This window comes from Triturus cristatus, chromosome 6, assembly GCF_964204655.1.
Source record: "Triturus cristatus chromosome 6, aTriCri1.1, whole genome shotgun sequence".
Lineage (NCBI taxonomy): Eukaryota > Metazoa > Chordata > Amphibia > Caudata > Salamandridae > Triturus > Triturus cristatus.
Window position 1 is genome coordinate 808,763,850 of NC_140589.1, and position 25,056 is coordinate 808,788,905.

The window sequence follows — 25,056 nt, forward strand, 5'->3', positions numbered from 1 at the left end:
ACGATGGATCGCCCTCGGTCTCTTTATTTTCCAACTACACATCGAAAGCAGTAAAGCTTCTTGGACTCAAGCATACGCAGGTAAGGCTGCCGCTGCCACCACGTACTCGTTTCTGTGCCTTTCTGCCCTGATCCCACTCGTTTTTCTCTCCTTTTTTCTGTGCATTCCTGCCTTTGTTTACATTCATTATTAGTCAGGGATCGTTAACGCTTCTCTAGAACACTGATTGTGAGTTTGCGTTCATGTAAGGGAAAACCACAAGAACACGGAGATTCCGGGTGGTTAAAACGTGATTTTCCACAATTCCAGGGAGAAAGCTGAAGACTGTGTTTTTTTACCTGGCAGGTGGAAAGTATCAGGAAAGGCGCTAGTGGGGGTTGGGGCAGTACCTGCCCCGTGGAATGCCAGGGGAAGGGGGTCAGCAGGTTTCGTCATGTAAGGGTGAAGCATTTTCAGGGTGGTTGAAGGAGTCGTGCAAGGGTGGCGGAGTTTCTGGGCCCAGCATTATCTGGTGCTGAAGTTGCAGAACAATGCACTTGTAATTGTGGGTGACGTAATTGCGCCCAGAGTTATTGCTTCGGGTGAAAGTTCACCTCTCATAATGAGGTCTGTCTATTAAGGAACACTAACTTACTTGGTTATGGATAGATTGTACATTTGTCCTTTATTATCCATACCTCTTTATTTATATATTCTGGCTAGCGCGTGAAGATATATTGCAATTGATCACTATGTTCTTATCTCTGTTTTGAAGTTTATATGTAAATATTTTTTTTTCTCGTTTTTTTAGTGAAGAAACAGTGTCTAATGATTCAGGCTATTTTTGAAGACATAATTGCAAGCTATTCTGGCACAACAGAGGGTCTAAAACAGGTGTTACTTCAAAGGGCACAGGAGGAAAAGCAGTTGTTAATGGACTGTGGCAATCGGGGAAGCGCTGGGAGACTTAAGAGGGTGTTACGCGAACTCCAAGAGGAAGAAATTGCAGAGAAAAGATGTAAGGACAAAAAAGCCAAGCAGAGTGGACTGGACTCTACAAGAGTTGGTAACAAAGCTCATGCCGAAAGCACAACTTCTCAGCATGGTGATGCGAGTTCGCGGATGAATTTGCAGAAACTTGAAAACCTGGCCCTTTTAGCAGGGATGGCTAGAGTCCTTCATCCTAAATCCACAAGTAAAAAAGACGCAGTAGAACGTGACAATGAACTTGTCTTGGAGTCCCAACTTAAATCCAAATATCAAGGACAAAAACATGCCTCCCTTTCACCACGGCACCAGTTAATGCCCAAAAAACGATTCCCTGCACGAGAACTGGCTGTTGCGAGCAAAGAAGTAACACCTTCTAGACCCTGCAAACAAGATCCTAAAATGATGGTACACTCGGCACCACATATTTTGACACCACAAGAATTTGTGGCTCACGGCTCACAGTCACACTGCCTGGCCTACAGTGACTTTCCATCTGCAGCAACAGCTGTGGATATGAACCATACCCCGTGCCGTGATGACCTGTTTGCAAGCAACGAAAACTTTGACCAGAATGTAAGCAGAGATAAATGAGTGCTGCCATTATACACATTTGCATATTGTTAAGCCTGTATGCCAGCCGTTTTTCCTTGGTTAACACAATTTGCCTTTTGGTGCCAAAACCACAACTTCTACCTGTTATCTCTACAAAAAGCCTAGATACTCATTAAAGCATATAATTAATATGGGGCATTCATTTCCTCAACAATAAGGCACATATACCTACCTGTGAAATATGAATAGACAAATGGAAAACTGTTTGACATGGTTAGTGTAAATGAGGGCCTAATGATTTCTTTTCTCTTTCCCCCCCCCTCAGGACAGTGAAGAATCCTTTCATTTGATGATGGAGGAAAGTCCATCATTCAACACTGGGTTAATGTTTTTTTGTGTTTTTTTTAAGATACATAGGAAATTGCATTTCCACCTGTATGGCCTAATTATGATTTGCTTTCTCTCTAAGGAAATGGTATATAACTCCTTGGCCATAATTAATCACAATGAAAACTATTCCGTTGGCCCTGGTTCCTGTCAGAATGAGGAGTGTGTACGGTTACGAGCTGAAATCGAACACTTAAAGGGTGCATGCTTGATATTCTACCTTCCCAAGTAAACTGCAACAAATTCCCATTAATAATCATTTTTTCCACCGAAACACATGCATTGCCAAAAAGTATGCTCGTTTTGTGACTATTGTATTATCTGCTGCCTTTAACAACTGTATTTATTTGATTATAGCACAGTTGCAAGGCACTTGCAATAGGGAGTTGGCATTAGAGTATTTGCAAGCTGCGATGTCTGCTTTGACCAATGCAAGCAACGTAACAGATACAGCAGCATCAAAGATATGCAGTCGATCATTCACTGTACAAAAGGTACTTCTTTTCTCTGCCACTCTTTTAGCCCAGTTGAAGTGTATATAGGGTAAACCTTGTAGATTTCCTGCATGAGGACTTTGAAATCTTTCTGCATGCTATGTTTTTAAATATGGCTGCCTTATACTCGAGGCGCTACCCTAGCAAATATTACATTGTTAGCAAAGTGTTGTAAATATGTTCTTGAAGCTTCTTGTTAGATATAAGTAGATTTATTCAAGTTACAGCAGAGTATAGAAAACCTCATCAGCTGACAAGTGTAGAATGCGAGAGTACAGGCTAGAATACTCTTAGGTAATGTGGTAGGCTGAGGAGGTAATAACACTAAGAAAGGACTAACTAATACAGTCAGCCATGTTAAGTAAGAATCAATATACAACACAATGTATAGATGCCAAATCAAAATATAAAACTCATATATTTTTTAATATGTAACCTAACATGATGGAAAATAGTTAATAGTTGTATTATTTTGCAGCCTGATATACAGCAGTTGGTGAAGGACTCAAATGATCCTTCACGGTTCAAAGATGTTCTCGTTCCAAACCGAAAATTGCACAAACTCTTGGAGGAAGCCAAGGCAGCTAGATACAGTGCGGGTTTTCTTCTCAATGGTATCAGCGAAATACTTTTTTCTCCAAAAGAACTTGCTTCTGCAAAAGGTGTAACGAAGGCTCGTGCTGGAGCAGCTGTCCTTGATGAGGAGAAGGTCGAGGCATTATTTGGTAAGATATTACAAATGTTCAATTTAACATTGTCTATCTTGGATTGTGAAAATTCATTATTATACATGGTGTTAAAGAAGGTTTGCATATGTGGTCTTGTATCATATAATGGTACGATGACTCCATCATTACTCAACAGATGTCTGCAAATGAGCAAGAAGAACAATGGGGGTGACTTGTCATTTATTAACAATGTGTGCTGAGTTTGTGCTACAAATCTGGCACAAAGCCTTGAGTTGGGATTTCATTTCTAAGTCTGTGGTCCAGGTGAGGGGCTCAAACTGGATGAATGGGTGATAGCAAACTGAACTTATAAAATACTGTAATTGCAGCTTTTATGATTAATAGACCAGTTGGTCCTGTCCCTAGCACTTGGTTGTAAGCTCCAATTTTTATTTCTACTCCCTATGCTAGTTAGACTGTTTTCAAAATATGAACATTGCAAGTAGAGTTCTGCCTCCAGGATCGTTTTGTAAAGAAATCTGGCACTGATTACTTTGTTTGCAGAGGAAGCGTGACTGTGTTTACAGAATATGACTATGGCACGTGTTTGTTTCAATTCCTCTGCATCGGTACAGTCTTTCTTCCAAGTACCCCAGTGTTTCAAAAGGGTGAAAGAGGCAGAGAAGACAGACTTCTACTTTGGGCTGTAATGGTCATTAGGGACCAGGGGCTACACACCAGTTATGTGGTGGTGCTTTGTGTTCAATTTCTGTCGTCGGTCACGTTTGCTCCTTAATAATTCTCCTATTAAGGTGCCAATTCCGATCCGGTAAAAAAATTCCCCGTCCGACTCGTATCCGGATTTTTTTCCGTCCGAATCGTCAAAGTAGCGTACAAACTGCCAAGTACGATTCGAACGGAAAAAAGTCCATACGAATCGCATTGGGAAGATTTCCCCACACGTCCTCGGGTCGGGAAAAGTCACCGACACGTCCCCGGGCGAGAAACCCACCGTGCGGAAAAATAAAGTCCGACTGCGCAAGTACGATCCCTCCCGTCCTCCCCATTTCACAACCGTACGCAAAAAACACCGTCCGAACCGAACTCCCATAGCAACCATGGAGACATGTGCCCGCATACGCGCCGAACACCCCACCACCCCCCGCCCGCGTATGTACGCCCCGAACCCCCACCCGTGTATGTACGCACCGAACCACCAGCCGTGTATGTACGCACCAAACCCCCCCCCCAGCCCTGTATGTACGCACCGAACCACCAGCCGTGTATGTACGCCCCCGAACCCCCCCCAGCCGTGTATGTACGGACCGAACCACCAGCCGTGTATGTACGCACCAAACACCCACCCGTGTATGTACGCCCCCGAACCCCCCCCAGCCGTGTATGTACGCACCGAACCACCAGCCGTGTATGTACGCACCAAACACCCACCCGTGTATGTACGCCCCCGAACCCCCCCCCAGCCGTGTATGTACGCACCGAACCACCAGCCGTGTATGTACGCCCCCGAACCCCCCCCCAGCCGTGTATGTACGCACCGAACCACCAGCCGTGTATGTACGCACCAAACCCCCACCCCAGCCGTGTATGTACGCACCGAACCACCAGCCGTGTATGTACGCACCAAACACCCACCCATGTATGTACGCCCCCGAACCCCCCCCCCAGCCGTGTATGTACGCACCGAACCACCAGCCGTGTATGTACGCCCCCGAACCCCCCCCCAGCCGTGTATGTACGCACCGAACCACCAGCCGTGTATGTACGCACCAAACACCCACCCGTGTATGTACGCCCCCGAACCCCCCCCCAGCCGTGTATGTACGCACCGAACCACCAGCCGTGTATGTACGCACCAAACACCCACCCGTGTATGTACGCCCCCGAACCCCCCCCCAGCCGTGTATGTACGCACCGAACCACCAGCCGTGTATGTACGCACCGAACCACCAGCCGTGTATGTACGCCCCCGAACCCCCCCCAGCCGTGTATGTACGCACCGAACCACCAGCCGTGTATGTACGCACCAAACCCCCACCCCAGCCGTGTATGTACGCACCGAACCACCAGCCGTGTATGTACGCACCAAACACCCACCCATGTATGTACGCCCCCGAACCCCCCCCCCAGCCGTGTATGTACGCACCGAACCACCAGCCGTGTATGTACGCCCCCGAACCCCCCCCCAGCCGTGTATGTACGCACCGAACCACCAGCCGTGTATGTACGCACCAAACACCCACCCGTGTATGTACGCCCCCGAACCCCCCCCCAGCCGTGTATGTACGCACCGAACCACCAGCCGTGTATGTACGCCCCCGAACCCCCCCCAGCCGTGTATGTACGCACCGAACCACCAGCCGTGTATGTACGCACCAAACCCCCACCCCAGCCGTGTATGTACGCACCGAACCACCAGCCGTGTATGTACGCACCAAACACCCACCCGTGTATGTACGCCCCCGAACCCCCCCCAGCCGTGTATGTACGCACCGAACCACCAGCCGTGTATGTACGCCCCCGAACCCCCCCCCAGCCGTGTATGTACGCACCAAACACCCACCCATGTATGTACGCCCCCGAACCCCCCCCCCAGCCGTGTATGTACGCACCGAACCACCAGCCGTGTATGTACGCCCCCGAACCCCCCCCCAGCCGTGTATGTACGCACCGAACCACCAGCCGTGTATGTACGCACCAAACACCCACCCGTGTATGTACGCCCCCGAACCCCCCCCCAGCCGTGTATGTACGCACCGAACCACCAGCCGTGTATGTACGCACCAAACACCCACCCGTGTATGTACGCCCCCGAACCCCCCCCCAGCCGTGTATGTACGCACCGAACCACCAGCCGTGTATGTACGCACCGAACCACCAGCCGTGTATGTACGCCCCCGAACCCCCCCCCAGCCGTGTATGTACGCACCGAACCACCAGCCGTGTATGTACGCACCAAACCCCCACCCCAGCCGTGTATGTACGCACCGAACCACCACCCCACCAGGGAATGTACGGACCGCACCCCCACCAGTGCATGTACGGACCGTACTGACGCCAAAAAAACACGTACTGAACCCGGACAAACCATATTTACACAAGGAGAGTCAAGTAGAGTTTCCCCACACCACCAAACAGGCCCAACAACCCCACAAACATCACATACACTCACCTGCAACTGCCAAACTGCCAAACAGAGGCCCAAAACTCAATCACTCCTCATAACACACCCACACAAATTTCAAACACAGCCACACCCACAAATGGACCAATAAAAATGGACCACACACACAAACCATGAGCCTTTGCAACAGACCCACTGCTGCCAGAGCCCACAGACGACCCACACCACCATACTTGAACCTCACACTTGCATACCTTCACACAACCACCTACACAAACACCCCCTCATCACATTCACACACACACCTCCACTACCACACCCACACACCCACAGCCATCCACACCCACACCCCCACAACCACACCCCACGCCATGTCCACCACCAAGAATCCAAAGTTCACAAAGGAGGAGCTGGAGATCCTTGTCGACGAAATCCTCAGAGTTGAGCCACAGCTCTTTGGGACATTGGTCAGACAGACCAGCATATCCGAAAAAACCGCCATGTGGCAGAGGATCGTCGATTCTGTGAATGCTGTTGGGACAACCAGAAGGACCAGGCACGAGTGCCAATCCAGGTGGTACGATCTGCGGAGGACGGTCAAGAGGAAGATGACTGACAATCACAACCAGGGGAACATCACTGGAGGAGGGCCGCCCCCCAGACCGGTACAATACCATCCCTGGGAGGAGAAGGTGATGTCCACGCTGGCGGTGGAGGGACTACACGGACTGCCAGGACTCCCAGACCCTGGTGAGTACACAAACAACTCACCTCACATGGGGGGGATGCCATACACAATCAATCATGCATGCCACCCCCCCCAAGCCACCACCGGACACAACAACACTCCACAAACACACACATGCCACTGGCACCTCCATGCCCCATGCATCAATCAGGGCCATGCCAAGTCACAGGCCACACAATACACCAACACAACACAGGATGTGGTCGATGCTGGGAGTGGGGGCAGCAAAACTAACATTGAGCAACTCACAAGCACACAACAATGCCCTCAGCCCATATGGCCCAGGGCACAGCCATACAAACTGTGTGTACCCACACAGTACTGTCTTGCCTGCAAATGATGGCTGCCATGCAGGATGCCATGGGTCTGAAGGCACAATTTGCACATAACAGCAGACAATGAAGATGCATCGCTCTGATAGAGTCTCAGCACACACCGCCACAGCAGCAGCCTACACTCAGACACACTGCCCAATGGGTGCCCGGAGAACAGGGACTAACTCACATGAACAAGCCAATGGCCATTCAAAGACCGGCTAACTGTGTGTGCCCAGGAAGCTGGCCTGAGGTGACAGAGAGTGACAAAGAGAGGGAGGGAGAGGGGGAATGAGAGGGAAGGAGACAGAGGGGGGACACAGGGAGACAGACAGAGGGAGGGAGTAGGGTGACAGAGGGAGACCGACAGAGGGAGGGAGGAGGGTGACAGAGGGAGGGAGGAAGGGAGACACAGGGAGACTAAATCACCCTTGGGTGGTGTGGCCATGTCCACTCGTCAGCCGGTGGACTGTGTGCATGCAGACCAGGTCTGGCAGTGCCTCAACCCCCCCTTCCGTAGATGAAGACCGGTCCATGTGTCAATCTGTGCACGAGTCCATCCGTGCTGCAGGCACAGACCTAACCACACACCCAGTATACCCACCCACCGTGTCGGTAAGAACCCTGTCACAAATGCTTCAGTCCCCTACCTGCAACATCAAATTGCCTTGCCAAAACACCATTTGGCCACGTACAGTGCAACACGTAAGGCGCCTCTGCATGGCTCGCTACGCCCGCACACCACACTGCTGACTGTGTACCCAAATAGATGCATCAACTAAGATTGTGTCTCACACATGCGTAAAGCCCTGACAGCTGTGGCCAAGGGACATAGCCATGCACAAGTGCACTGTGAGAGGAATGCAGGACAGATCCAACTACCCAGAGGAAGAGTGCCAAATCAGAAATGCATGCAACATGGATGCCACATGTGACACTGTCAACATTGTCTCTCTCACACACAGGTCAACGTCGACGAACACCCCCCAACACTGGGGGGGAAGTCACACAGGACCAGGCTCCGCGGGATGATGACCCCACCGCCAGCGATGACTCTCACCACTCCGTGGATGACCCAGACCAACCTGGCCCCTCTGGTGTCCAACCACCTGCAGCACCTGCGTCAGGTACAACTGTGCCAACCACCACCCCCATTCCTGCCACATCCCAGGAGACGTCCAGGAGCCCTGCCCGCACACGACCACCCAGCCAGTCTGCCCAGGAGGGACACGGTCCTCCGGGCACCCAGGAGGAGGCAGGCGGCAACGCAGATGCCATCCCTCAGGGGTCCCGGAGACCCGATGCACCCACAACGGCAGGCCAGGTGCACGTGGGCAGGGGTGGCGGGAGTGGAGGACGGCGGAGGCGCGAACCTGACCAGGCAGCTCAGGACCCGGTAGTGTCCCAGGTCAGCAACATCCTGGATACATACCGGCGTGACACCAGGGGCATGGACCAGATTGCGTCCACCCTCAATGACATCAAGGGGACCCTCCAGGAGATGAAGACCCTGCAGTCCCAGCAACATGCCTGTCAACTGCAACACCAAGGAAGGATGGAGGATAGACAGGCTGAGCTCGTGGCGGTGCAAACCCAAATGACCGGTGTACTCCGTCGGATTGCCGACAACATGGGCAACCCTCCCTGTGGCACCAGGCGAAGGCCATTACCAGACACAGGGAGGGATCAGGAGGAGGAGGATTCATCCGACGGAGCGTCACAGACATCGTCACGGACTGCTTCCGAGGGTCCCCGCAGGAAGGTGGGTCGTCCACGAAAAAGACTGTGAGAGTCAGCAGAACATCACCATCTCCCAGGTCACCTGGCCTGGCACCTGGCCCTCTGGCCCAATAGCAGCACATGACATTGTCTGCCACATGGACTTGCTGGTCACTGTCTGACCTATGTTGACGAAGACTGTGGCATGGACTCTGACATTTTGCTACGACAAGGATACCAACTCCCCCAGTGAACTTTGGATTCTACACTCCCGCTGTGCACCTCTTGTCATCCCCACAAACCCGTACCCCACCACAAATAAATTAATCACACTTACAAGATGATGCCGTGATTCTACATTATTACAATACATGTGTGTGTCGTACAGTCAAAGCATGCCTGATCTCAGAATTAACTCCAACCATCCAAACCGTGGGGTCGCAGTCTTGCCCAGGACACACATGGGTCCCAATGTCTCATCTGATACAGACATGGAGTACCAAACTCACCTGTGCTGGGCCCAACCAGCTGAGTGGTTCCCGCACAACTGTGGCTACAGACACATTCAGGGGAGCAACAGTCATGCGCAGAGGTCAGGGATCATGTGGAGTGACCTGGCTTGCCGCTCCCAGGTATGTCTAGACATGTGTCCCTACAATGTGCAGCATGCTTGCGTCAGGCGGATGTTGAGAATGGTGGCTAGGCCAAGGTTGGATGCATGGAGATGCCAGAATGCAGTTTAGGATCACTGTGCCACATGGTTGTGTTGGGGTTGTGGGCTGCATCATGAGTGTGGGCGTGGATCTAGAAGGTCATCCTGCAGCTGGCTGTGAAACATTCCCCCCATCCCGTTAGGACGTTGATGTGGCCTGGTTGCCCGACGCAGTAGCAGAGCTGTGCAGATGCACTCCGGATATGGACAAGTACCATGGGAGTCGTGAGGCACATGTCCGTAGACTGCAGGGTAGGATTCTACACAGATGTTGTCGTTTCCCTGGGGGATGGTCTCTCTTGCCTTGAGGTGGATGGAACTGTGCATCTTGTGCATAATACAGTTCCCACTCCCTGACAAACCCCTAGCATCTTGTCACTCTACACATAGACACATATGCACCACCTATGAAAACTATGCCAGACCTGCGGCACGCACAGTGGCAACAGGGCACCATTGACAGGGAAGAGGCACCTTGGAGACAGAGGGACAAATTTATTAGTCATGTGTGTTGGAATGACAATGATACTCTGTCAACACATACACAGGTCATGTGGATGTACATGTGGGAGCAACACTGGCACCCCCCATTGCAACACAGATGCTGGCATCCCATTGACCTGGCACACAAGTGACGGATAACAGCTAAACACCCCCTGCTGCCACGGAGAGGCCGCTATACACCATTGAGGCCCTGATGGGGCAATCACACACCATGTCAACCCGGTGCAACCTGTATGTTTCCGAGGCCAGTGTTACACACAATGATGGCCTCATCACAATCCCCAATCCCCTGCCACATGACAGTCACCAAGTCTGAGCATGGCTCCAGGTGAAGCCTGCCCCATGTCATGTTCCCCATGTAGGATCACCATGTATGCAAATGGAACACACATGAACCGGAGAAGTGCACACAGACTACAAACAATTCACACACCCAAAACGACGTGAGGCATCCCTTACCCTGAGGAGATTTCAACACTTGCCCGTGCATGTGACGCTGAATCAGCACATGTCGCTGTGTTCATGAGGAGTAGCAGGAGCACAACAATGCCACCAGCAGACAGCATGCACATGGACCTGTGGAAGAGAGACACACAAGGATTCAGCACAAAGGAGCACATCCGCAAGCATGTATTTAACACGTATCATGTTGTTAACATGACAGGTGACAATGATGACCCTCAGACAACATCCTTCCATTGCGCCATCACTTGAGTGACACTTCAATACACACCACTGACTCACTTGGCAGACATGCAGATGGACACACACATTGCAACACATGCCACACACGGCCCAATGCGTGCACACTCAGACACTGGAACTCACCACTAAGCAAAGAAGTTGCGTATGAGCCGACTCCGCATGTCCTCCACAGCCTCCTCCTCCTCCACATCACTTGCCCCGTCACCAAGCCCTTCATCCTCCACGGGTGGATGGTCCTGGTCATCTTGATCCAGTATGAGTGGAACAGCTTCCTCCACTGCCATGTTGTGCAGCATGCAGCAGACGATGATGATCTTGCACACCTTCACCGGGGCATATGGGAGTGCTCCGCCGGTCTTGTGGAGGCACCGGAATCGGCTCTTCAGAAGTCCAAACGTCCTCTCAATGACTCTCCTGGTCCGCCCATGTGCGTTGTTGTAGAGGTGCTCGGCAGCCGTGCTGGGGTTGCGGACAGGCGTCATCAGCCATGGCATGTTGGGATAGCCAGCGTCCCCTACAAGGAAACATCATGGACAGAAGTGTGTCAGCACAGGCAGTGAGATTGGAAGATGACGCCAAACACAGAACTGCCAGAGTCTACCCACCAACAATACATGCTCGCTCGTTCCGCAGCTGCAGCATCATTTCTGGCACCCTGCTACGCCTCATGATGAAGGCATCGTGTGCTGATCCTGGAAAGCGAACACAGACATGTGAAATCACCATGTTGGACAGACACACCACAAGGGCATTAATGGAGTGATAATGTTTGCGATTCCTATACACCACCTCCTGTGCCTGTGGTGGTACCAACGCAACATGTGTCCCATCTATGGACCCAATGACATGGGGCATCCCTCCCAGGGCATAGAACTCACGCTTGACATCTGTCAACTGCTCACGATTTGGGAATTTAATGTACTCATCCAGGTGAACCAACATGGCCTCTAAGAAATCATGCAGAACACGGCTGAACATCGTCTGGGACATGCCCCCGACATCAGCAATGGTATGTTGGAACGTACCCGTGGCAAGGAAATGTAGGGCTGCCATCACCTTCAACTTGGGTGTCAGTGCACTTGGATACCTGTGGCGCGGGAGGAGTTGTGCTTCCAGCCGGCCAGTCAACTCATCAATCAACCGTTGGCTGAATCTGTAGCGGCGTATACAGTCCCGTTCATGCAGGGCAGCAATGTCTGGCATACGTCGAGGGAGAGGCGGAGCCCTGCAGTGAAATGGAAGGAACACCTAAGAGTGAGCACTGTACAACAACATCGTCAATGCACTGAGCACATGTTACACAGCCAATACACATATGCCACGTTGTGAGTCAGGTCTGTGCCACAGTTCCTGGACACGAACGCCAGTCAGGTTACACTCCTACCAAGGGACAGCCACTAACGGAGGGGGGCAAGATCACGATGACATGGCATGAGACTAGCTGTGGGCCAGTGTAAGTGAACATGCACACGCATCACAGGATTCACAGACATCCACACATGTGCAGAGGTAGTATGCGTATGGTACAGACAGGTAGTTGGATGCGATATGCACTGGTCACATGTCATAGGAATAGGACAGGCCACACACATTGCCTTTGAGGAGTACATGTCGAGACAGAACATACATAGGGAGCATGTGGATATGTACTTGTGTTGATACTCCGTGTAGTTGGATACATACACACCTCATGGCAAATCACATATGTGGGCTGGTGTGCGGAACAGTGTGCCATGCCCATCGACACACAGACACATGTTGGCAGCAGCAACTGCTGACACATTGAATCACACACCTACAGCAAAATCATGGAAAGACATGCCACACACATGACATGGTTGCAGCATGCAACGCAGCCATACACGTGTCATATGTAATATTCCGTGTACCTGGCATCAGGGGACAGGTGCGGGTGTCCGTGACTGGGACATGCAAGTGACTCATGGCTCCACTAGTGTGTACGACATGCACACATGTCAAAGGAGTGCAGGGGATGTGTGGTACAATGCGCACCATCACACACGACATGTGTACACAGCTCATCGTACATGTGCTTTGCCCACACCTCAGGGGTAAAGTGCCACATCACATCCTGACACACCTGTGTCACACACAGGTGGTATTGCACAGACAATGCATTGGTGTCCACCCTTGGCAATACCTGTCCGCTCCATTCCTGTCTGTGTGCCGCCTGTCACCACTGACAGTTGTTATACGCACCGTACATACGCTCGGAGCGCGTGTATAGGGTCCCTGGGCCAATATTGCCGCTGGCGTATGCGTACGCCACAGTAGTACGGACTGTACACGCGCTTGTACGGTCCGTACTACTGTGGCGTACGCATACGCCAGCGCCCATATTGTGATCCGGACCGTACAAGCGCGTGTACAGTCCGTACTACTGTGGCGTACGCATACGCCAGCGCCCATATTGTGATCCGGACCGTACAAGCGCGTGTACAGTCCGTACTACTGTGGCGTACGCATACGCCAGCGCCCATATTGTGATCCGGACCGTACAAGCGCGTGTACAGTCCGTACTACTGTGGCGTACGCATACGCCAGCGCCCATATTGTGATCCGGACCGTACAAGCGCGTGTACAGTCCGTACTACTGTGGCGTACGCATACGCCAGCGCCCATATTGTGATCCGGACCGTACAAGCGCATGTACGGTCGGTATCACTGCTTGTGGGGTGCCCTAGGGCGTGGAACGCACCGTACCTGTGTGTAAATGTATGAAAACACATAGGGGACACATGAGGGACAAGTATAAGGGCCTAAATGCCTGATGGTTGCCATGGAGACTGAGTTAAATTTTTGAATTTGAGCACCAGGTGCACAGCAGAAGTCAGTTTGAAAGAATCTACATTGTTGCAATGTGGATGTTGACTTGACATCATTATCAAAACTGAAACCATGCAAAGCCACACACTGGGGTAGGTTTGAAGGGATTGGATGAAACGTAGGATGCTAATGTGACTGACCAATCAATCTGTACTCCTATACATGAACAGGCCAGCCAGGCATATATAAGGCAGCCAGGTCCCATGAGAGAGCACTTGCCTGCACATCCATTCATCCCTGACCACTGCTGCTGATAGTGATTCCTCTGGCACCATGTCCAGGACTGTGGAGAGGTCACAGCCATTCACCCAGGAGGAGAACCTTGCCCTGATAGATGTGATCCTCCCACAGTTCCAGAGCCTGTATGGTCGACCAGGGGTTCAGGTGAGTGCAGACTCCACTAGCTTAGACTGTGCCCCTTTTGTGTGACAGTGACTTCTGGCATTGTGTCCATGTGTGACAGACATGCACTGTTGTTTGGAGTGGGTCCCAGGGTGTGGAAGGCCTCATGTCACCCATGCAGAGCATGCTGTGTTTCCTGTGTGCACTCCTCACTTGCATAGTGCCTACTGTGACAATGAATGCAAGGTGCATGCCACATTCTGCCTGCATACTCCTCCTGGGGATGTTGTTTCCACAGTCCTGATGTGATCCTGTGTTCCCCCCAGTGTGACAGGTGTCAGTACCCATGGATGTGTGTTTGTTCAGTGTACCTGTGCTGTGAGTGTCCAAAGGCCGTGTTCGTCCCCTGCACATTGGTGTGTGTGTTAGTCCCCTGTCATGTGGGTGAGTGCATATGGGGAGTGTTGCACACAAGCAGCATGAGGGATGGATATGGCCTGGCCATCGGATGTGAGCAGGGAGCAGTGCTGTGTGCATGCCGTGCTGAGCCAGCCCCACACCTGTGACACCCACGTCTACTGGCACATGGGCAGAGTGAGGTGTGTACCCGCAGTTGGCAATGCCATGTGATTGTCCTGTACCTGTGTGTGTCTGTGTACTCTGCTGAGGTAGCATCAGTGTGCTGGGGCAGGTGACTGCTGTGAGGTGCTGTACATAATCCTGGTGTAGCCTGTGAGGCACAGTGTGATCCCTGGTCAGTGAGTGTGTGGTACCCCTCATGCCACCCGTGTGCTTCCACTGGCACGTAGTGCATTTGGCCTTCCACAGTGGATAATGTCCCTATGACAAAGGTGCAATTAGTTGCATGCATACCATGGCCTGTTCATAATGAGGATTGTTCTATATGTGTGTCTCTGTGTCTTTGCTCATGTGGATTAATGTATTCTCTCTTTTGCATCCTCACAGGTAGGCGCCATTGCCAAGGGGGAGATCTGGAGGGAAGCCGTCAGTGCCGTGAGGGGTACAGAGGGTCGGAGGCGGAGCCTGTCTCAGGTGAGGAAACGCTGGCAGGACATCCGGTGCTGGACGAGGAGGATTGCACGGCTCCTGCTGGGGGACTCACCTGAGAGCCGTAAGAACCGTGGCCGCCGTCGTCTGACCCACATCCAGAAGCGTGTGCTGGCGGTGGTCTTCCCCGATATGGACAGGCGCCTACAGGAGAGGCAGCAGCAGGAAGGGGGTAGGTACATGTGTGTCAGTTGTGTGTCCCCAGCCAATGTAAGTGTGCAGTTGCATGGATACACTGCCAGGGTTTGATTGTGCAGTGCGTCAACTTCTCCACAAAGTAGCACAGTGCTGTTCTCACTCCCTCCCTTCCCCTCCTTGCAATGTGTTCCCTGGTCTGTCGCCACTCTTGCACAAGGTTATTTATGCAGGCAGTTCATGCAGGTGCCCTATGCTATCAGCATCATGTGTGGGGGTGATGTGCCACAGGTATGGGGACCTTGCGTGTGCCATGGCCAATTTCAGTCATTGTGGTGTCCATGTCACTTGGCACTGATTGTGAATCACGACATAGGGGTGTGTCTCCAAAATGTACAGCCTTCCAGCATGCATGTCCAATTGTGTGCCCTCTGACATGATGTGCCTGAGTGGGAGGCCTGCTAAGTGCAGGGACGGTTGCTTAATTTGCAGTCATGTCCATCCTGGACCATGGAGGAGTGTGGGCACTACTGTGCCCTGGGGCACCTCTTCCTAGGTATCATGTGCGTCATCCAACAATATGGCCATTCACTGTGTCTTTGCCATGGGTTGCGTAGGGTGGCATTGTACCCTGGGCTCAACTGTTAGGACCTACAGGTTGCTACATGTGTCCACTGTACAGGGGGACCCATTTTGCTTGTGCATACTCACAGTGGGCATTACCTGTGTGTGTTGTTGAGACAATCTGATGATGTTTGCCTGTCAATGATGTGTGGACATGGCCACCAGGGGCTGTGTGTTTACAGTCATGAATTAGTGGAGGCCATGTGTTTCCATCCCAGAGTAAGAGGTGTACATACTTTCTCCGTCTCAATGAGATTGTCTCAGGTGTGGGTGGTTTGTGCGTACAAGGCCTACATGTCAGAAGCTTCATCCTCCTTGCTGGGTTTAGCCTGTGTGTGATGTTTGACTGGACATACGCTCAAGGTGCAGTGACCCTGTCATGTGTGGCCTGGTTTCATGTATTGCCTTTGCAGCATGCGGCAAGAGTAAATGGATATGATTCATGCTCATCCCTTTTTGACGACGCAGTGTGGTGCAGGTGCTGTGCACATTTGTCCCCAGAGGCTGACTCCTCTCTAAAATTTCAGGTGCAGTGATTTGCTGTTGTGTCATGATCTCCATTGTGTCTCAGTGGCATGGTGGGTAGAAAAACTGTGTGTTCCATGGCCTACATGTGTACATTGTTTTGTAGGTGTTACTCCTGTTGCTTTTCAGGCTATGCAATGTGACCTATGTATATTTGACTCATGTGACATAAGTGTACAGGTGTCTGATTTTCTCCTGTCTCTTCACCTTGCCCACAGCATCGCCGGGGGACACGGAAGGAGACACTAGCACGGACCGGGAGGAGAGATTGAGCACCAGTACCAGCAGTGCTGTCCTGTCTGGCACATGGAGTGGCACGGAGGCCGAAGGGAGTGAGGCGGAGGACCTGTTGACTGCCAACACAGACTATGACGCAGACGGGTCCGAGGCTGAGCTCACAGAGGTGGCGGAGTCTGCCCCCCCAGCTGATGGCAGCCCTCCACATCCCCCCGCCACCTCAGGTTCCATCACCGGCCTCCCACATGCTCGTGGCCCTTCCCTCCGTGCTCGGTCCCCACATGTCTCCTTCCTGCCAGGCACCGCACCCCCTGCCCCTGTCACCACTGCTGCGGTGAGTGCGGAGTCTGTGGACATCCTGAGGCAGTTGCAGGTTGGTCAGACTGCGATGCTAAATGTCCTCCATGCCCACACCCAGGTGCTGACCCAGATGGAGGCATACATGGAGGGCATGTCGGCTGCGCAGTCTGACCAACGGCAGTTGCTGAGGTCCATAGACTCCACACTGACTGCAGCACTGGATCTCCTGCAGCGCTGCGTAACACCCCCTACCCCTGCCCCATCCACAATTCCCACTCCCGTGCCTGTCCCACGCACATCCAGACGTCAGCGTGCACGCACCCCAACAGACACAGGCACCACACCACCAGGGAAGTCGAAGCGCACACCTCCTGTCACGCACACACAGGGTGAGGAAGGCACACCCACTGGGTCGGGGGGGAAACGTAGAACACGCAGCCACAGTGGGAGTCCGCATTCCACACAACCCACTCCCTCCAAATCCACTCCCCTTAGCTCTCCTGGCCAACAGTCAGTGACAGCATCATCCACTGCGAGTGTGCCCCCCAGCCCCAGGATGACACCACCCCGCAAGCGGTGGAGGCGGGACCCGGCCAGGGGAGTTGAGTCCCCCACCCTGTCCACACCCTCCCCCAGTGGCGCTGCGACCCATCCCTTTGCCCCCCCCCCCTCCTTGGGGCCTGTGGTTGGATTGGGTACGGGGGAGTCGCTGGGGGAACTTGCCGACGTGTGCAGCGCCATTCTGTCCTCCACCTTTGGCGCTGGCACCCCCCCTGTGGCAGATTCATCCCTCCCTGCACCCACAACACCTACCCTTTCCCCTCCTGTCCCTGCGGTGCCTGTTTCCACCCTCCCCCCTGATGCCCCCTCTTCTGTGGATGAAATGGACTTGTGAACTGTGCAGGCAAGCTAGGGGACACACGTCCCGATGTGTACCCCCCCCCCGGACATTGCTGCTGGGCTGGCCCATGGCCCTTGTACATAGTGGACATTTTCTCTGATATATTTTCCTGCTGAATAAAGCCTTTTCTTTTTGTTTTGCACACTGATGCTTTCCTGGACTTGCTGTTGGTGCTGGTGCTCCCTGCGTTGGGGTGGTGATAATGTGTTAGGGGTCTGTGAAATGTTGGAGTGTGCTGCTCATGGGGTGTACCCTGCCATCTGCGTGCCATCACAAAGGTCTCTGCAAATGGTATTTGGTCATGTTTGCTCTCACTGTATGGTGACATTGTCCCAAGGTGTGTTCCGTCCTCTGTGGCCCAGGCCATTTTTCCTGCAGGGTGTCTCCCAAATGCTGTGCTGTGCTGTGTCTACATTTCCTGGATGTGTGAGGGTTGCCTTTCAATATAGCCATGCTGGCTCAGCGATGGCTCCGCCTGCATCTGGGGTATCACCCTTGTAGGTCACTGAACTTGTTGATGGGGTATATTGTCCGATGTCTGGGCACTGCTGGGAGTGATAGGTACACACCCCTCCTGTGTCTGGGCACTGCTGGGAGTGATAGGCACACACCCCTCCTGTGTCTGGGCACTGCTGGGAGGACCCTGCACCCACCCCTCCTGTGTCTGGGCACTGCTGGGAGGACCCTGCACCCACCCCTCCTGTGTCTGGGCACTGCTGGGAGTGATAGGTACACACCCCTCCTGTGTCTGGGCACTGCTGGGAGGACCCTGCACCCACCCCTCCTGTGTCTGGGCACTGCTGGGAGGACCCTGCACCCACCCCTCCTGTGTCTGGGCACTGCTGGGGGTGTTTTGCACACCCCATTCTTATAGCAGGTTCGGTGCGTACATGCACGGGTGGGGGTTTGGTGCGTACATACACGGGTGGGGGTTCGGTCCGTACATACACGGGTGGGGGTTCGGGGCGTACATACTCTGCTGGGGTGGGGGTTCGGTGCGTACATACACGGGTGGTGGTTCGGTGCGTACATACACGGCTGGGGTGGGGGTTTGGTGCGTACATACACGGCTGGTGTGGTGGTTTGGTGCGTACATACACGGGTGGGCGTTTGGTGCGTACATACACGGGTGGTGGTTTGGTGCGTACATACACGGCTGGGGTGGTGGTTTGGTGCGTACATACACGGGTGGTGGTTTGGTGCGTACATACACGGCTGGGGTGGGGGTTCGGTCCGTACATACACGGCTGGGGGTTCGGGGCGTACATACCAGGGTGGGGTGGGGGTTCGGGGCGTACATGCACGGGTGGCGCTTGGGTGCGTACATACACGGGTGGGGGTTCGGGGCGTACATACCAGGGTGGGGTGGGGGTTCGGGGCGTACATACACGGGTGGCGCTTGGGTGCGTACATACACGGGTGGCGGTTCGGGGCGTACATACACGGGTGGGGGTTCGGGGCGTACATACCAGGGTGGGGTGGGGGTTCGGGGCGTACATACACGGGTGGCGCTTGGGTGCGTACATACACGGGTGGCGGTTCGGGGCGTACATACACGGGTGGGGGTTCGGGGCGTACATACACGAGTGGGGTGGGGTTTCGGTCCGTACATACACGGGTGGGGGTTCGGGGCGTACATACTCTGCTGGGGTGGGGGTTCGGTCCGTACATACACGGGTGGTGGTTCGGTGCGTACATACACGGCTGGGGTGGGGGTTCGGTGCGTACATACACGGGTGGTGGTTCGGTGCGTACATACACGGCTGGGGTGGGGGTTTGGTGCGTACATACACGGCTGGTGTGGTGGTTTGGTGCGTACATACACGGGTGGGCGTTTGGTGCGTACATACACGGGTGGTGGTTTGGTGCGTACATACACGGCTGGGGTGGTGGTTTGGTGCGTACATACACGGGTGGTGGTTTGGTGCGTACATACACGGCTGGGGTGGGGGTTCGGTCCGTACATACACGGGTGGGGGTTCGGGGCGTACATACTCTGCTGGGGTGGGGGTTCGGTCCGTACATACACGGGTGGTGGTTCGGTGCGTACATACACGGCTGGGGGGGGGTTCGGTGCGTACATACACGGGTGGTGGTTCGGTGCGTACATACACGGCTGGGGTGGGGGTTCGGTGCGTACATACACGGGTGGTGGTTCGGTGCGTACATACACGGCTGGGGTGGGGGTTTGGTGCGTACATACACGGCTGGTGTGGTGGTTTGGTGCGTACATACACGGGTGGGCGTTTGGTGCGTACATACACGGGTGGTGGTTTGGTGCGTACATACACGGCTGGGGTGGTGGTTTGGTGCGTACATACACGGGTGGTGGTTTGGTGCGTACATACACGGCTGGGGTGGGGGTTCGGTCCGTACATACACGGGTGGGGGTTCGGGGCGTACATACTCTGCTGGGGTGGGGGTTCGGTCCGTACATACACGGGTGGTGGTTCGGTGCGTACATACACGGCTGGGGGGGGGTTCGGTGCGTACATACACGGGTGGTGGTTCGGTGCGTACATACACGGCTGGGGTGGGGGTTTGGTGCGTACATACACGGCTGGGGGTTCGGGGCGTACATACCAGGGTGGGGTGGGGGTTCGGGGCGTACATGCACGGGTGGCGCTTGGGTGCGTACATACACGGGTGGGGGTTCGGGGCGTACATACCAGGGTGGGGTGGGGGTTCGGGGCGTACATACACGGGTGGCGCTTGGGTGCGTACATACACGGGTGGCGGTTCGGGGCGTACATACACGGGTGGGGGTTCGGGGCGTACATACCAGGGTGGGGTGGGGGTTCGGGGCGTACATACACGGGTGGCGCTTGGGTGCGTACATACACGGGTGGAGGTTCGGGGCGTACATACACGGGTGGGGGTTCGGGGCGTACATACACGAGTGGGGTGGGGTTTCGGTCCGTACATACACGGGTGGGGGTTCGGGGCGTACATACTCTGCTGGGGTGGGGGTTCGGTCCGTACATACACGGGTGGTGGTTCGGTGCGTACATACACGGCTGGGGTGGGGGTTTGGTGCGTACATACACGGCTGGTGGTTCGGTGCGTACATACACGGCTGGGGTGGGGGTTTGGTGCGTACATACACGGCTGGTGGTTCGGTGCGTACATACACGGCTGGGGTGGGGGTTTGGTGCGTACATACACGGCTGGTGTGGTGGTTTGGTGCGTACATACACGGGTGGGGGTTTGGTGCGTACATACACGGCTGGGGGTTCGGGGCGTACATACCAGGGTGGGGTGGGGGTTCGGGGCGTACATGCACGGGTGGCGCTTGGGTGCGTACATACACGGGTGGGGGTTCGGGGCGTACATACCAGGGTGGGGTGGGGGTTCGGGGCGTACATACACGGGTGGCGCTTGGGTGCGTACATACACGGGTGGCGGTTCGGGGCGTACATACACGGGTGGGGGTTCGGGGCGTACATACACGAGTGGGGGTTCGGGGCGTACATGCACGGGTGGGGGTACGGGCCGTACTTCCACGGGTGGGGGTACGGTCCGTACATACCCCTGCCCACGCTCTGCGTGCCTGGGTACGGGCCGTACCCATGCCTTTGGTGTGTGGGTACGGTGCGTCCCACCATTGTTGCGGGCCGTGGGGTCCGCACCGTACACAGGCCTTGGGGGCGTGGCTACGGGTCGTACCACGCGTACCCCTACATGACCCCAGCAATGCTGGTACGAGCTGTACCAAGGCCTTTCTGACGTGGGTACGGGCCGTACCGCTATTGTTGGAGTGACGTAGGGGGACGCGTGGTACGTTCCGTACCCACGCTCTTGCGGCCTGGGTAGGGTACGTACCGGTTCGCGTGACCATCCACTTCCGTTGTGGCGGACGCTTGCGTTGCTGGCCTTGCCCCCACCCCCTGGAAGTGACCAGGCCCTGATGGTCAGGTATGTCCAGGCCATGTGTGATTTGGTACCATGTGTTGGTGTTGTGTGTCCTGCCCCTGCCCCCCCCTTTGCCCCTGGTTGTTGTGCTGACCTTCTGCGGCGTCTGCGTCGGTTCCTGTACGCCAGGTGGACTGCTAGGAGGGCAGGGATGGCACGTAGGTTCGGGTCCATGTCTGTTCGTCGCGTCCAGCTGCTCCTTGCGTGTGTCGTCCTGATTTCCCGGCAGTTTTTGGCAGCCGGTAAATATTTTCCGTGCGGGATGACGTCGGTTCGAATCGTACTTCCTGGTTCGTGAAACGTAGGCTGGATGCGTACCGACGTCACGTCGGCTCCTTTCAGGATCGGAATTGTGTTTAGTTTCTGTTCGGTCGGTGTTTTGTTCGAATCGTACGGAAATGGTGTTTCCGTATGAATCGTACTTGCATTTTCGGATGGATTTCGCACCGGGTACGAGTCGGACGGAGAAAAGGCTCCGTCCGACGGTTCGTACCCGGTTTTTACCGGATCGGAATTGGCACCTTAGTGTGGATTTAGAGCTACAGAAATGTACGCCTGCTCTGAACCATGCCCACTCCTGCTGCCCTGAGTTTTATCTGAAGTTTTGGAGGGGACCTCATCTTTTATCATCAGGGGTCCCATTGCACAACATTTAAGACCTTTGTTGAAGGTGCACATTTCTGTGTCCTTCCTGAAACTCCAACAGATTTCCTGAATCCACAACTTGCTGCTTCACTCTTAAGTCCATAAAGGAACTTTTTTCTTTCCTCACCTTCCGCCCCCTCTTCATCAATGCCTTGCTCTCACCTGTGCCTCTTTGACCAACTGCCCTTAATGTTACACTTGTGAACCCTTGTAACCCTAACCATATCTCATCTGGCACTCTATATGAAATAATGGTACTGAAACATTTTAAAGACAGATCAGCCCATTTAAAATCTAAAAATAGTGGTGGTGACATGATACTGATGTATGTTTTATTTTTACAGAGTTTATGAAGTCTGTGTGCAGTAGCAATGGCTGGCCATCACTGAACTACAGAAGTATGAGAAGGAAGCTGGCTACAAAGATTTGTAATGCTAGGAGAGGATTAAAGAAAACTCCGCATCTAGAATCAAACAACGAACTTGCTGGTTTTCGTTAAGCAATTTTTTCTGGTTGCAGTAGTCTGGCCTTTTTTTCCCTCCTTTTTGTTTTTTACTGGACTTTTTTTTCTGGACTTTTCCTCTTGTTTGGTATCCTGGCCCCTATGGGGCCAAATATGTGCTTTTGATAAATAAAATTACATGTTGACACATACCTTTTTGAACATTTTTCATTTAACCACTGTTTTGTTTGTTCTTTTGCCACTGGTCACCATGTCAAACAGATTCAGATAATGCTCTGTACCTCAAAATAAGGCAAGTCCCAGTGAGTCAGGAGTATGTGAGTAGCAGCACAGGTTAACAGTAGCGGCTCGTATAGGGCGTGCTGCGGGTGGGGGAGAGACAGGGTGGGAGGGTAGCAAACAATGACATACGACAGAACAGAGGAACGTAATAATTACTTGCCTTCGTCCGTCGTATGTCCGTGTTTACTACCCCCCCACCCTGCCCCTCCCATCCCACTGCCCTGTTGCACGCCCTATGCAAGCCCTATGCAAGCCGCTACTGGTTGTTACACTTATCTGAATGCAAAGTGTAACATTCTTGCAGACCACTTCTTTTGTATGAAGGTGCTTGTGGTATTTCTGCAGCACAAACCTAGCCAAAAATAGCATTTCTCAGATTTATTTTATACAGGTATCTACCTCTCACTGTACAATTTAAAAAATAATCAGATTATTAGGACCAGATTTATAGAAGTTTTCTTTGGTTTGCTTAAGTTTTACAATGCAGACCTGAATCAAAATCCTTTTCAGGATTTACAAATCAGTGTATTGGTATTTGGTACAACACTCATTCAAAATGGGAAAGGTTATACGTTTGCCTAGACATAGTGGGGCATATTTACAACTTCTGGCGCATCTCTGCAAATCAGCAGAGATGTGGCAGAAGATTTGCGTCACGCAAAACTACCCTTGCATCACGGCGGTGCGTCAGTCCTTACGCCTGGTTCAAGCAGGCGTAAGGAATTGACGCAGCAGCGTCGCAAAAGTGCCTGCATGAAATCTTGTAGATTTCACGCAGGCACTTTTGCGAGGCGCACCTGCCCCGGGAACACCCACATGTGGTGCAGGGCTTTACAACCTGACACATCTGCCTAGATGCGTCATGTTGTAAATGGGTCGCAGGGATCGCCACGTTTACGCCGCCGATGCGTCACGCAAGTGACGCAACGGCGGCGTAAACGTGACGCAAGGGGCTTGTAAATATGCCCCAGTATTTTTTGTGAACCAGAAGCGTACCCTTCCAGGACAAAACCCAGGCTAGACTCTCACAGACATTGCATTCTAGTGCAGTGGTGCTAGAGAGAGAGATAGACATGACCCTTCCCCGCTCTCTCCCTGGTTATGCAACACAGCCAATCGGGTGCTGCACTGCGTTCAGTGACAGATTTGTAAAGCTGGGCCTTACTTTAGAACTTGTGGCATTGCAAACAATATTTGGTATTGTGTAAAAAAAGGCATATTACATCAAAGTGACCTGTTTTCAACAGGAAAGTACATCTAAGGTTGTCTGCCAAATGTTTTCCTACCAGTCCTAAACTAGTAGGGAATACTGGCAGGCGGCTAACGTGCTCCTAACATGGAATTGTCAAGGTGTAATGCACCTGTAATGATTTATTAGTGATCTACAGGCATTCTAAATTATTAATTAAATCCTCTGGGAGTAATCTACTCTTATCCTTCAGTTGGTTTAAAGTCATCCAGGAGTATTTCAAATAATCATGAGTAATCCAAGCTCCTTTTGGAGTTGGCATTACAGCACCCTAGAGTAATCTACAGTCATTACTAAAAATATAATGGGGCCTTTCTGAAGTAATCAATAGCGATCCTGAAGCTGTCATAGGATCATCCAGGAATAATCCACATTCATCCGGAAATTGTCATGGGATCATTCCAGAGTAATCAACTTCCATCCTGAAGCGGTTATAGGATCATCCAGGAATAATTGACAGCCATCCTTAAATTGGCTAGAACCCATCCTGGAGTAATTCTCACTCATCCTGAAGTTGTCAATTAGTATTCGTGGAGTTGTAAAAGGTAATCACTCCCTGCCAGTGGAAGTCATCAGAGCACCATCCTAGGGTAGTTTTTGTGATGAGTCTAT

General features: G+C 52.9%; 1 protein-coding gene and 1 pseudogene across 2 annotated transcripts in view; one reads left to right on the top strand and one right to left on the bottom strand.

Moving 5' to 3' along the window:
- Window positions 1-25,056, bottom strand: part of LOC146817905 (uncharacterized) — a 68,618-nt pseudogene that overhangs the window by 6,873 nt on the left and 36,689 nt on the right. The gene's annotated exons all lie outside the window — the stretch shown is intronic.
- Window positions 796-22,949, top strand: LOC146817906 (uncharacterized). The gene is made up of 6 exons (XM_085609265.1): window positions 796-1,542; window positions 1,847-1,918; window positions 1,991-2,108; window positions 2,266-2,402; window positions 2,881-3,127; window positions 22,795-22,949. Exons 1-6 carry the CDS (start codon window positions 808-810, stop codon window positions 22,947-22,949), a joined length of 1,464 nt encoding a protein of 487 aa, XP_085465391.1. The 5' UTR covers window positions 796-807.

Bases quoted from the DNA above. Each gene is read 5' to 3' on its own strand.
- LOC146817906 (XM_085609265.1), top strand. From the start codon at position 808: ATGATTCAGGCTATTTTTGAAGACATAATTGCAAGCTATTCTGGCACA. The intron at 2,403-2,880 runs GTACTTCTTTTC...ATTATTTTGCAG, and splicing joins GATCATTCACTGTACAAAAG to CCTGATATACAGCAGTTGGT. The intron at 3,128-22,794 runs GTAAGATATTAC...TTATTTTTACAG, and splicing joins GAAGGTCGAGGCATTATTTG to AGTTTATGAAGTCTGTGTGC.